At 43.0% G+C, this 14,320-nt stretch overlaps 1 protein-coding gene across 1 annotated transcript; it reads right to left on the reverse strand.

Moving 5' to 3' along the window:
* Window positions 1-110: 110 nt before the first annotated feature.
* LOC110296988 (GTPase IMAP family member 7-like) lies at window positions 111-6,052 on the reverse strand. The gene is made up of 2 exons (XM_021165795.2): window positions 6,008-6,052; window positions 111-1,299 (listed from the first exon to the last, which is right to left on the reverse strand). The coding sequence occupies exon 2, from the start codon at window positions 1,259-1,261 to the stop codon at window positions 380-382; it is 882 nt and encodes a 293-aa protein (XP_021021454.1). The 5' UTR covers window positions 1,262-1,299; window positions 6,008-6,052; the 3' UTR covers window positions 111-379.
* Between the last annotated feature and the right edge of the window lie 8,268 nt (window positions 6,053-14,320).

Consider the following 14,320-nt stretch of genomic DNA (forward strand, 5'->3'; position numbering starts at 1 on the left):
ACCATAGATGATCACCTTTAACAATAAAATCAGAGCTACAAACTGAGAAAAGGCTATATTCTGCCTTTTCTGTTAATGTGACAAAAAAAAAAAAGTCTCACAGAAGCAACTTAAGGGAAGCAGTGTTTATTTGGGCTCATGGTTACAGAGGCATTTCAGTGCATCATAGTGGGAAAGGCAGGACAGGCTAGCGTTGGGAGCTGAGAGCCGAGTGTGATTCAGCCTTGGAGCCTGGCACTGAGCCCTGACTCTGGTACACTGAATCCCTGGCTTTGCTATCTCTTAAATCTGCCGATGGCTGTTAGGAAAGGGTCAGCAGGGAAAGTAGTAAGTAGTGAGGTGGAAAAATGCTCAGAAGAAGTGAAAAAATGCAGACTGCTTATGAAAAAAGATGCCATATTTTCAAAAGAACTTTCTTAACTTCTTCAAAAATCTGGTTGAATATGTTCTTCTCTGCTTCCTCACGAAGGTTTCTTATCTTCAGATTGTAATTTTCCCTAATGGCTTGTATTTTTTCCTCTCTTTCCTGAGCACTAAATTTCCCAAGAGCATACTCCTCCTCCACTATTCTAATCTCCTTCTGTGGTAGGTCAGTGTAAATTTTCCTCAAGATCTCCACTTGCTTCTTCAGCCTTTGCTCCGCGTCCTTGTATACGGGATGGGAGAAGTAGAGTCCACCATTGTTCTGCACCAGGGTTTCTACAAGCCCCATCAGCTCCTGCACTTGCGTTTCCCTCTCAGCCCTCTCTGCTTTGTTATTGATGGCCAGGCAGCGATTGCCACACTCCCTGATGATGCTTTTCAGGTTTGCATCTGAGTCGGCAATGAAGTCGCTTAAGCTCTGGTCTTCCAGATCATCTTTGCGGGTGAACAAGACAATCATGTACTTCATGACTTCCTCCCCAAAGATAGCCTTGATCCTGATAACAGTTTCTTGCTCTTCCACCGTGAAGCGGTTCAGTTGCAGAACCAGAATGATGGCATGAGGCCCAGGGCAGGACTGGAGGACACACCGGCTGATTTCAATGCAGGTGGTTTCCAGTTTTACCTTGGTGTCGAAGAGCCCTGGGGTATCAACAACCAGGAGTTCTCTTTCCTTCCACCTGCGGGAGTCACTCTGACAGGTCTGGGTGACAGCATGGGGTGCGATTCTAGAAGCAAATCTCTTTTGCCCCAGGATGGTGTTTGCTGTGGCGCTCTTTCCACTTCCTGTTTTCCCTACCAGAACAATCCTCAGAGAGTTGTCACTGGGCTCAGCCATGGTCTTAACGTGGAAGCTCTGGAATCCAGGTGCCTTGACTACAGTGTCAAAGAGGAGAAACTCGGTCAGCTAAGGTGGAAACCACACTGACTCGTCTGACCTTCTGTCTTCCCCCTCTGCAAATCTAAACAGCCTAAGACTTCTGAGAGACTTCTCATCTAGAACACTCCATGCTATGTCTTTCCTAAGAGTCTAGGCTGCTTTGGTCCCTTCTCCATTCCCTGTGAGGAAAACACCTACCCATCTTGAAATATGACCTTTTACTATCATATCGTTGTATAGATTCAACTTTGTTTTTGAGACATCAGCTTAGAGGAATCCAGGGAGAAGCAATTACCATTCTGTCCTATGAAAGAGCAGTCAGTAGAAGCATTAACAAACTGGCCATATGCAGTGGCTAAATTTAAAGTATGTCTTTATTTGTTTCTGTGTTTTGAGACAAAGGTCTTACTAAATATCTCAGGTTGACTTTGAGATAATGGTCTGGATGGGAAGTATATCTTTACGTATATAGACAATCTACTGCAGAGACTGTTAGCACAGGAAGACTAGGGCATTTGGTAGAAGGTATGAAAATTGTTTAATTCTGTGCATTATTTAGGGCAGTGTTGGCTTACTTTCTCAAGCTGCAAATTATTTTTCAAAGGTTCTCCTATTCCAGGGAAATAGCAGATAAATTGTGGTGTTTAGCAAAGTGTTTGGAGGTCACCAGGACTATAAGTGACCAACCCACTCTAAGGAAAAAAACTAAGAAGCCGATGTCTGAATCACAAGTGGATTCTGTGTATAAGTATCCCCTTTTAGTTTAGAGCCAAGTCGATGTAGGCAGTGAGATAGTCCAGGGACCATGAAGATATACAAGTTCCGTCTCAAGCTTCCCATCAACGTGCACAGTTCCTCATAGTTTCTCAGAACAACTGTCTTACGTTACACTCCTGGTGACCGAAAAATTCCAATGCTACTCTACTGCCCAGCATCTAGGGAAAGAGGGAATGCTTCCCCATGCTTCTTATGAGGCAAATAAACCTCACAGGCCAAAGCTGACACAAGATTGAAGAAAAATGCAGGCGGATCTCACATACAATTATCAATGCCAAATTTCAATAAAATATTGGCAAGACAGAATCCCATGGCACTATAAACATGACACATTATGACCAAGTGGGATTTCTGTTAGTGCAGTTTCTACAGAGTGTCTTTACTCAAGAAGAGAAAAATATTAAGATAACCCTCCAGCCAATATTCATGTAAGAACACTGCAGGAAATGTGGATTGATGCAAGCTTCTTATCTGCTTGTCCTTAGGTTTTTGTCTCTACTTTATTCATCAGATCCCCAGGCTAGCAAGTTATTAGTGGGGAAAATATTTTCTACTAAAACTCAGATGTTTCTGACTCACTTTCCCTTAAGTATTTGAAGAATTAGCCAACTCAAATAGAGAAAACAAGAGACAAAGGGACATTTTCACTATCCATAGTAAAACTACAGGGAAAAAAAAACTCTTATCAAATTTCAGACCTTATCCAGCAATCTGTTCCTTGCAAGTATATGGTTCAGTATATGTATAGTAACACTGAACAAATGCCTAAGTAACTTGCAAATATATTGGATAATGACATCATAAAGTATGAAGGTGGGAGTCAATCCTGTGTACTGAGGATGATATAAATACAGTACTCAGATATGGAATTCTCAAATATTAAATGAGCATGCACATGCGAAGAATGTAGTCAGGTAAAATGAGAGTGCATCTATGAAATAAGCATTGGGTGGTCTCCCTGCCAAGTGATGGATGCAGAAATAAGCTCAAGAGCTCTGATCATGGCATCTAACTTCCTCCACTTAGTAAAAGGAGCCAGGGTCTCCAGACGAGTAGGAAGTTCCAGATAGACTTTTCATGTGTTTATTTAGCAAAGGTCTGAACGTGCAGCCACACATTCCATTGAGACAGGTGTGGGAGAAGCAGGAACTCTCTGACAGCAGATGGGGAAGCTAAGCTACAGGCCTATGAAAGGCCACCACTGAAGTATTTACCCTGGATATCACAATATCAAATGGGAAGATGTACCCAGCAACACACTGAGAAGAATACAAAGAGAAGAGTGCAGAACCCCATTCCTGGGGTCACAGTAACAAATGGCAAAAGCAAAGGATGGTCCCATTTGCCATGAGTAGGAGACTGGAGAAGGAACTCACACACGCACAGAGGATGACACAGCAGCACCATTGCTCAGGACCAGGAGGTGGGGAATGACCTCCAACATCACTGTCATCAAGACCTGTGTGCTGAATACAACAAGACCTAAAATCCCCACCATTTACCTGGGAAAGGGTGTCGCACACACTTCTATGCCTAGATATAAAAGGTATGTGTTGTGTCCATTACATAGACACATAAAGATAAGGAGAGGGAGACAAAGGAAAGGAGATGGGAACACAGAGAAATATTAGGCAGTAAGTCTTGAGGGTGGGCTTCCTGGAGCTGACTGTCCTGTAGGTTTAACTTTGGAATGATGTAAATATGAATTATAGTTTTATAACAATCATACATTGGAAAATCAATTCTCCAAATCAAATATAAGGTGAAGCAAGAGTGTGTATATCCATGTGTCTTTAAACAAACCAAGTTCACTGAAGATCTCTGAAGTGTGTAGAAAAAACAAACAAACAAACAAACCCAGAGATAATGTAGAAGTGCCTGGAAATTTTTATAATAATAATAATAATAATAATAATAAACCTAAGAACCATGTTGATATTTTTACATCCTCAAATTATCACCTGTGTGTATGCTGGAAATGCACACACACACACACACACAGGACAAACAATGCCATTCTCCCTCCTAGCACCCATGGCTCCCTCTCCTGAGCAGGCAGTCCTCAGTACTATTCAACTCCATGGAATCAGGGAATCCTGGGTCCGTGTCAAGCCCACACTTCTCACTAGAAACGATAAGAAATGACCTGTGATCCTCACACTCAGCTCTGCATCCTAAGTCAAACTAAATCAGCTGTGAATGCTTTGTGACGTGTGCAAGAAACCTGAGGGCTGATGGTGGGTGTTTGATCCAACTGAAGATGGACACTGTGCCTGGCATCCTAAGTGTGATAAAAATGGCTCTTTATGTTGTGCACAAAAAGACAGATGCAGTTGCACATGAAACTATATGTGGGATGTCTACTATCAGCTTTAAAACAATCCCGGGGATGGGGGGGGGGTGTACAACAAGCAGTAGGCTAGGATAAACACTAAACCTGATGTCCAGCAGTTGCTATCCTCTACTCTCTGGCCTCACCTTCTCTGTAGCCGTGTAGTATTTTCTCGAGTAGCAAGTTAAGGTTTGTGTATGCATTTTCTAAGTAAAGCTCACTATGTGTTGCTTCAGCACAAATGCATGTTTTATGGGAGTATTTTCTCCACATAAAGACTCTCAAGGATGGAGAGTCCATTTCTTTCTAATTTGATAGGTATAGAAACTGTAGTTCCAACAAGTCCAAACACCACCCCCATGCCTGTACTCACACTGCCCAGTGCAGGGACTGGAGACCAAGACCCTCTAACTCCACCACACCCCTTATAACCTTCCTGCTTCATCCTCTGGTCATGATTGATTCTAAAGGCCAGTGAACATTTCAGCAGATGTGCCACCTGGAACGGGAGGGGAGAGGACAGCCCATCCCCCAGGAAGTGAAGCTGGAGACAAGCTGCCCTAAGCATGCCAGGTGAGGACATCATGCCAGGTGAGGACCGCCCATCTCTCAGTTGATTTTTTTTCTTTTTTTTCATACTGACAAGACAATCTCGAGAGACAAGAATCAGAAATACTCATCTCACACCAGTCTAAAGAGGTTCCAGGACACTCAGAGAACCTGGGACTGAGAAACGAACAGAGAAAGTGCTTCAGAAGGGTGCAGGGATAGGTCAGAGCCTGGACCATTCTTGAGAATCTCTGACGCCCCATCAGATTCAATTCCCTTGACTCTCAACCGAGAGTGCAACCAGCCCATCAGAGTGGTCCTGGGAACTGCACAGGGCAGTTCTGTAAAGATCATTTGCAGTGCTAAGTATATCGACCACTCAGGACTAAGGTTTTTGCTGTGAAATGCCAATTGTGTACAGGAAATCCATACAGAGCTGGAGCCACAGCTCAGTGGCAGAGCACTGACCCAGAGTGCAAATGGTCCTTTATTAGAGTCCTCGGCATCATGAAAGAAGAAACCCCAGACTGCAAAGTTCATAGGCTCAGTCAGAATTACAGATACACTGGTCCTTCTACAGGTCACATCTTGCTTCCAGAGCTCCCATCCTCCACTCCAGCCCCCAAACTTTAAAGATGATAGCCTCTTTCCTGGGAAGCATAAGGTGGACCTAAATTTAGAGTCAGCAACAGGAATTCAATCCTGTCCATGCTGATGGTCCTCAAATAGTCATCAGAGCACTGATATTTGATGTGGGAGCTGAAGGGAGTTAGGGCACATTTATGCTTGGTGACCTGCCTCCTGGTTCTGAAGATCTGCCTCAGGGACAGCGGGGAATTTTAAGGAAAAGTGCTATGTTTTCAGGCAACAGCTTCTAATGACATGGGTAGAGGTCACATATCAAGCAAGTATTTCCTGTCATCCATGAGATGATGGACCTCATGCTAAGCAGTCACAGAAGCCTTCCAGGATCTCTCAACATCATGTACAGAATGACTGGAGTGTACCATGCTCACCACCTCTGTCCCCTACCCCACCCAGCTTACCTCCTGCAGGGCCTTTAAGTTCTCACACCTTCTTCAAAGAATCTGACTGCACTACGACTCTAGCTGCCCTGAGCACAGAAACTGGAGGGGGTGGAGTCAGCGTGAACGGTTTCAGTTTGAAGAACAGAGGAAACAGTCCCCTGTTGTGGTGGATGCTTCAGTTTAGCCCTAGGTGAACCCCTTCCTTCTTGGGCTTCTTGTGATGTCAAGTCACAGCCAGTGCTTTTGGTTGATGGTGTTGGCTCTGAAGACCGTTCAGTGGTCCACATGTTGCTTAGGACACTCCATCATCTGCTGCAGGACTGCATGCTGCTCCTCTTTGCAGGAGTGTGGCCCTAATCTCCAAACTGAGAGGAGTACTAAACACTGATGGGGCTCAGCCGAGCATGTACCATCTCTAGCCACCCTTGAGGATCACTCTTAGCTGAACTGTAACCTCCTGAAAGATCATCCCCGGTGCCCAGGTAGCTCCTGATCAATGAGTGGTCAGCACGGAGATATAAAGGCACATCTTTTGGTGCCAATTTGGAATATAGCTAGAATTCCACCTTAACTACCACACTCCAACTGAGCTGACTCTGGTCTTCTTGACACTTATTACATCCCTGTGTCTTCTTTTACTTCAGAGTCTTAGAGGTCTTGATCCTAGAAGCCATCCTAAGTACATTGTGCTTGTACTTACCTGCATATCTGCGTGTAACAGCCTGTTAGCTATGCACTCCCCCTAGGGTTGTCAGAAAGTTCAGTCTGACTCTCTTCTCTGTGTTGGTGAAAAGCTGAGGGCTCACTTTGGGGGAGGGTCCAGGCTTAGCATTACTCAGGCTGTGGTACTTGAGATAGTCTAGGGTAACTGTCAAGGCTATATCATGCAGGGTAATTATTTTAGTCTTTTGAAAAAGTGGCTCTATTTGTGGCTGATTTAAATGTCTACATAACAGCTAGCTTGCTGTCCTTATTTATTTATGGTAGTGTATACCCAGAAGTAGACTTAAAACCTTCCATGAGGAGTTACCTCCCCCTTCCATTTATTTACAAGATGCACACACACACACACACACACACACACACACACACACACACACACCACACTCAGTTGTTCTTACCTCTCCAGTCCCCTCTTATCCTGCTTCTTCTCTCAGTGAAACCCTTCTAACTCTCTCTAAGTCCCCCTCCCAGTTTCATAGTTTCTCATTGTGTATGATATAGAGTTCGTTCAATTAGGGTTGCTTGCGTGGATGTGGCTTATTTTCTGTAGTTTTGACAACTATTTCACTGAAGAAAATGATACCCTTCTCTTCTAGCAACCACTTGCTGCCATTAGCTCTTTAGGGAGAAGTGAGACTCATAGGTCCTTCCCCCACCCATGATGAAATGTGATGAGTCCAGCCTTCTTCAGGTTTGTACAGGAATACAGAGTTGCAGGGATTCAAGTGTGTAAAGGTCATACCATCCTCTGGCTCTTATATTCTTTCTGCCTCATTCCATGAGCCTTGGAAGGGGTGACAAAGCTGTCCCACTTAGGGCCATGAATCCCATTATTTCTCATTCTTGACACGTTGACCAGTTATGAATCTATGCTAACTGTTGCCACTGAAAATAGAAATTTCTGTTACTGAGGATGTAACTGTGGATATAACTGTGCATTGAGAAGACAACTGGATAACATTACCACTTAGGAAAATACTAGTAGAAGCTTTCCCCTGGAGACTTATGACTTTGTCAGCCAAGGGCTCTGAACCAGGTAAACAGTACCAGGCATGGGCTTCCTCATATGGAATGGGCCTCAAATCCAAGGAGAACAGATTTGGTTGCCCCAATAACAATCATGCCTCTATTGCATCAGAAGACACACTTTGCCTCTCAGGATGGTATTGTAGATTGCGGGATCCATAGTCAGCTTTATCTTTTAAATGTTCTTTCCTCTTAGCACCATCACACCAAGAACCAAACTTCCAGTGCATAAACCTTTGGGAGACATTTAAACTATATGCAAGCCATAGAAGCATCTAAATAGATGGTCAAACTATATTTCTTTTTGATTGAATAACCATTTTGAATTTTATTTGTCGATGCCCTAACATTTAACCACCTAGCATTCTTACCTAGCAATGGAGGGCTCTTCAGTTAAAGCATTATGCTGATACTTAGTTTATATCTGTCTGTCTGTCTGTCTGTCTGTCTGTCTGTCTATCTGTATGTGTGTGTGTGTCTGTTTATATGTCTGTGTTTCTATGTATGTCTGTATGTGTGTCCATGTGTGTATCTGTGTGTGTGTGTGTGTGCGCCTGCTATTGCTTACTCAAAGCAGTTCGTGTCTTTATTTGGCTGTTTTAGCTTCTGCTGACCTGCATTATGGGATCACAGCTTAATATAGAATGTTTATCAAGATCTTTTTAATGAATAGATACTTTTCTTGATGAGCAATTTGGTAGCATTTCCTTTCATTGTTGATGAAGAGAAATCACAAAATGCTTAAGAAACTGAAATAATTCCATCAAGGACACAGAGCAACACAGGTATCGCAGTAATGCTTCTGTGCAGCAACAGCAGCCATGTAAGAAAGTCGTTGGCAAAGCCCATCTGCCACAGCCAGGAACAAACCAAACAAACCAGGAATAATCACAACCAGGCTAAACTGGTTCCCTGACCATAGAGATAAAAACACCTTGCAAACAGTAAAGAAAAGAAACAAACCTTTAAGGTAGTGAAGATATTAACATGGATACTGAAGAGAGAAAGACCTCTTACACTCATAGATTGGCAGAACTAATTCTGTCAAAATTGCAACATTATGGAAAGAAACCTCCAAAAAGCATAATCTCGATAAAAACTCTGATGACATTCAACTAGGGAAAAAAAGAAACAATTATATAGAAGCAGAAAAGATGCTGGAGAGTCGACTCTTAGCCAAAAGAGCATTGCTGTAGATACCATAATACCTGACTTCAAACCATACTACAGAGCCAAAGTGATGAAAACATCATTGTACTGTCACAAAAACAGACATGTTGACAGATGAGTTACAGTAAAGGACCTAGGAATAAACTGCACAGCTGTGGACACCTACTATTTTGAAAATTTGTCAAAGCATACATTACCAAAAAGCTTTTTCAGCAAATAGTGATATCTAACTACATATTCCCACACAGAAGAACAAAGTAAGATCCTTAATTCTCACCCCATAAAAAAAAAATCACAACGTGAATCAAACACAATGACAGACCTGAAGCTTTGAAACCGTAGCGGAAAGCTCAGGAAATTCTTCAAAATGTTCATATAGGCAAGAACATTCTGGTAAGGACTCTAAAAGCATAAGGCATAACCCCAGGAATTGACCAATGGGGTTACATGAAATACAGTCTTTGTAAGCAAGAGAAGCAATTGAAAGAGTTAAGAGGCAACATATAGAATGAGAAATAAGGTTGAGTTACACATCAGATGGGGATTCATATATAAAAAGCTGAAAAAGCTTTTTGGTAATGTATGCTTTGACAAATTTTCAAAATAGTAGAATATATAGAGAACTAGAAATTTTAATTATTTTCTAATGTTGACAGCATCTGGCCAAACCCATACACTCAAGTAAAATCCACTGAAAACAATTGAGGATGTTTGCTACTGTTTGCCACACAGTGTTGGGTCCAAATCCTGGGCCTCAGTCCTGAGTTATTGCACTGCTGTTTGGTTCAGTTGGGTTTTAGCAGGGTGAGCTGGGCCCAGCTCAGCACCTCTAGGCTTCTGTGGGTCTGTGGGATACAGTATGAAGAGAAACAATAGTGTTTCTATGTCTATCCATATCTATATGTTCTGACTATATGTTTTCTATGTGCCTAGATCTATACCTCTTCTGTACTAAATGGAATACCTATGTGTCCATGAGTTCCATATCTGCAGATTCAGTCAACTGCAGATAAAAATATGCTCTAGCTTCCAACACTTGATCTATACTGAGCTCATATGATCATTGTTTCTCATGGTTATTCTCTAGATAACACAGTGTGGCAACTATTGACATAGTCACTACACTGTGTTAGATACTGAGTCATTTGGAGATGACTGAAGTACAGGAAGGCTGTTTGAAGGTTACATGGAAATACAAGGCCAGTTTGTATAATGGACTTTAATATCACCAGAAATCCCCACAGAGACCAAAGGACAACTGTGTTTCTATTTTATCTTTATCTGTATTGAGAGAGAAGGAGATAGATAGATAGATAGATAGATAGATAGATAGATAGATAATATTTAAGGAGCTGTTTGACCCAACTGCAGGCGTTCAAAAGGTCAAAATGCAGAGGACAGGTCAGCATGCTAGAGATCTAAGCCAGGCAGGGGAGGATCCTTTAGTCCACAGTTCAAAATCCACCAACTAAGCCAAACAGGCTGGGAACTAAGGGGGTTTTCTGTTTCCTCTTTCTCTCTTTTAATTAATATTTTTAGTCAGTGTACAGACAAATGGGTTTCATTATGACATTTTCATGTTTATCACTGTACATTGTCTATCCATATCGGGTAGATTTGCTGTGCTAATCTTGAGGCCATACTTCTTTTGGGGAAAATTTTAGTCTGCTCTAAAATTTTAGTTTGGCCTTCAACTAATTGTATAAGGCTCAGTCACACCATAGAGGATAATCTCCCTTGTGTAAAATCTATTGACTTGAAATGTCAGTCACAGAGTTGATATCTTCTAGGGAAAAGAGTCAATTTTCTTTAAGGGTGTGGCTCCTGGTAGGTCAACCATGCTTCAATAAAAGGGCACACGTTCAGGAATATGTGGGCAGCATAAATTGGATGTGATGAGTTGTATTTAAAAAAAAAAAACAGGGAGGACATGAAGTTAGGAAGAGGTAACGGTCAGACTTAGGAGGAATGGGAGATAAGTCTAATAAAACACATTGTGTCCATGTATGAAATTCTGAGTTAATAAAAATGTTATATTTCTTACAAAAAAGAAACCCAACATCAACTACAGCTAACCAATACTCACAGCAACGCCTCGTCCATTACTTGGCTGAACACCTGGGTTCTGTTGCCTAGGCCAGGTGACACTTATGGTATCCCTCATATAATATGTGGATTGGCTGGGCCAGCTCTATCCCACATCAACTACCCTTCCCCTGAGACCTGCAAGCTAGTCAGGACACATTTCCATGTGAGTTGTGCATCTGTGAGAGGGAGATGTCAGCCTTCTGTCCTAAGTGCTGGTCCATGACCTACAAGGCCTGAGAGGCAGGAACTTCATGGCTGCTCAACTACAAACTTGTGTCTTTTTGTGCTCTTTTAAAACTCCTGAGAGCCCGTGAGGGCACACGGGCTCTCTATTAGCCATACAAATGCTCTGGACATGGCAATAAAATTGTTGGAAGGAAAATCTTTCTGCTGTTTCCAGTCTACTTGGATCACATGGTACTTCCAGAGCAATCTCTTATGCGTGATGCTTAATAATATGGGACTATGCATGAGGTTCATAAGTTCAAGGCCAGCCTGAGAAGCTCAATGAGAACCTGACTCAAAAAAGGGGGCAGGGGGCTAAGGACATAAGTGATAGAGCACCACAGTATTATATGTGAAACCCTGGTTGAATTCATGTATTGAAAAACGAATTAACTGACAGATCTGGGAAACAGGGAAAATGTGTGTGGGATGGGGTGACAGCAACCCTATAGCATCCATGTAGCCTTTGGGTCACATACTTCTAGCTATAAAATGCTCAATGAGAATGGATATTACTATATAAGGAGAAGAAGGGTTAAAAATGTACACAAGGCAAAGCCCTACTGCACTCAGGGCTTAGCCTTCAGCCTTGAATCTGCTGAGCATGCGCCAACCCAAATAAAGCCACTTCCTAGGAGAAAAGTCTCCGTGTCCTGTGTTCTATGCCTGAGAATCCCACCCCAAACTCTCTGGAATCACGAAACAACCTCGAGAGGTCTTGGTTGCAGGTCCAATATGGATGGTAAGAAAGGTAGTTGGGTGCTAACGAGTTTATTAGAAGAGACATTAATACATGGACACACAGACAACAGGAGGGCTGCGGAGACTCTGAAGAGAGGAATTAGGGCCCATGTGGCAGATGTGAGAATCTCGTATAGCTTCTGAGGATGCGGGGTGGCTTCACAGCAGGACCCTGCAGCCAGGCTCGGATCCCCAGTCAGAGAAAGGGGTGGGAGGAAGAATGTGTACCCATCAAAAACCCCTTTGGTGTAAATGTACCTCCCCAGATGAGAAATCTGACCGTTGAAAATCTGTTAACTGGAGACTCCTGGGACACCCTCAGTGGGTGTCTGTCACTCAGCATCTGAGAAAGGGGGGGCCTGCTGTGGCTAGCTGTGACTGACCAGCAGTCTGCTTTTGAATCTAAGATTACATTCTGACAAAATAACTATTTCTTCCTTTAAGTTATTTCTGTCAGGTCACAGCATCCTCAAAGTAGTTCCTAGAACGGTCAACCTTCTGTGCCTGTTTCCTCATCGGTTAAACTGAGGACAGAACAGTTTCCTCCTGAATGGGTGGCTGTGAGGGTGAAGTGAGTTAGCCCCGTCCTTAGAGATGACCCTATGATCAGCAAGTGCTGCTTAAATGTTGGCGATTGTGTGCCACCATTCTTCTGAGAATCCACACACACTTTCTTTTTTTGTTTTGTTTTGTTTTGTTTTGTTTTGTTTTGTTTTGTTTTGTTTTGTTTTGTTTTGTTTTGTTTTGTTTTTTTCGAGACAGGGTTTCTTTGTATAGTCCTGGATGTCCTGGCACTCACTTTGTAAGCCAGGCTGGCCTCGAACTCAGAAATCCCCCTGCCTCTGCCTCCCAAGTGTTGGGATTAAAGGAGTGCACCACTACCGCCCGGCCCACACACTCTTTCTTAAAAGCCATTTCCTTATAACTGTGACTTTTTGTCCAAAACCCCAGAGTCAGATGGAATGTTCAGTGTCTTCACTGTTCACCAACAACCATGAGCTTCTCTTGTCTTCAAGCAAGAAATGGGTGTCTAGGTTCTGGAACAGAGATGCAGTTAATAAGACAAGACAGTGAGAAAGACTGAGTGAGCCACCTTTAGCCCAGACACTCTGTATATAAGAGACTTGAACAAACAAGTATTTGATTTGCATGAAGTGGATGTTAAGATACGTGAGTTAAACACACAGAGAAAGATAAACCAATTCCATCACCCAAGTGACTAGGACAGGAAGGCAGCAAGTTCAAGGACAGACTAGGTCATATGAAGAAACCCTAGCTGAGGGGAGCGGAGGGAGGGGAGTGGAGGGGAGGGTGGTGGAGGGGAGGGTAGTAGAGGGGAGGGGAGGACAGGGCAGGAGAGGAGAGGGGAGGAGAGGACAGAGGAGGAGGGGAGGAGGGAAGGAGGGGAGATGAGAATGACCTTAAGTTGAAATGGAAACTGTGAACTATAAACTCAGAGGGAAGGTAAGTTTCCTGGACGGTGACGGAGGGCGTCAGGTGAACTCCCTAGGGCCAACATTTTCCCTTAGTTGTGAATGAGTCCAGAACTTCAATAAGAAGACTAAAGAATTCTCTGTTCAGTAGCACTAGCTCCTCAGATCCTGGTAAAATACAAACAAACTCTGGAATAAAAGCACTGGCTTCAGTCCCTTGAAGGTCTCCAAACTTCCATTCAAAACCAGGGAACTTCCTCCAGAAAAGTTAAATCATCCAAAGTCAGACTGGGAAGTAAAGGTTGGAAAGAACTCTACACCCAAACATCACATTTTTATTTCGCATCCGTCAGGTTGGGCCCAGCTCTGCTGCAGTAACAAGTACTGAGTTCTCAGGAGCTAAATGCCAGCTGATGTCTGGCCCGATCTGCCATAGATCTGAGAGACTCAAAGCCATCTTACAGAAAACAGTAGATATCAGAACTAAAAATAGATGCTTCATTCTGATTATGAATGGGAAAAGCAACAGAATTTATATAGGTGATAAACATGATGATAGAGTACTGTGTAAGTCCTAAAAACCACCCATGTCGAGAATAACACTGGGAGACTGGCACAAGGGTGTCCAACATATGCTCACAGAGCCATACAAGTGGTCCAAGACAAAGCTGAACTTACTTAAAGTGTGAGGTTTATTTATTTATTTGCTTATTGCAGATTAGTGTTTGCCTGCGTGTGTACAGGTGCCCTATGTGCGTGACTGTTGCTGTAGTGGTGAGAAACGTGCACAGATCTCCTGGAACTGGAATTACAGACAGTTGTGAGCTGCCACATGTGTACTGAGAACTCAACCCAGGCCCTCCATAAGAGTAGCCAGTGATTTTAACTGCTGAGCCATCTTTCCAGACCCAAAGCATGACATGTG

Source organism: Mus caroli, unplaced genomic scaffold (genome assembly GCF_978045245.1).
Source record: "Mus caroli unplaced genomic scaffold, Mus_caroli_1 scaffold_7, whole genome shotgun sequence".
Classification (NCBI taxonomy): domain Eukaryota; kingdom Metazoa; phylum Chordata; class Mammalia; order Rodentia; family Muridae; genus Mus; species Mus caroli.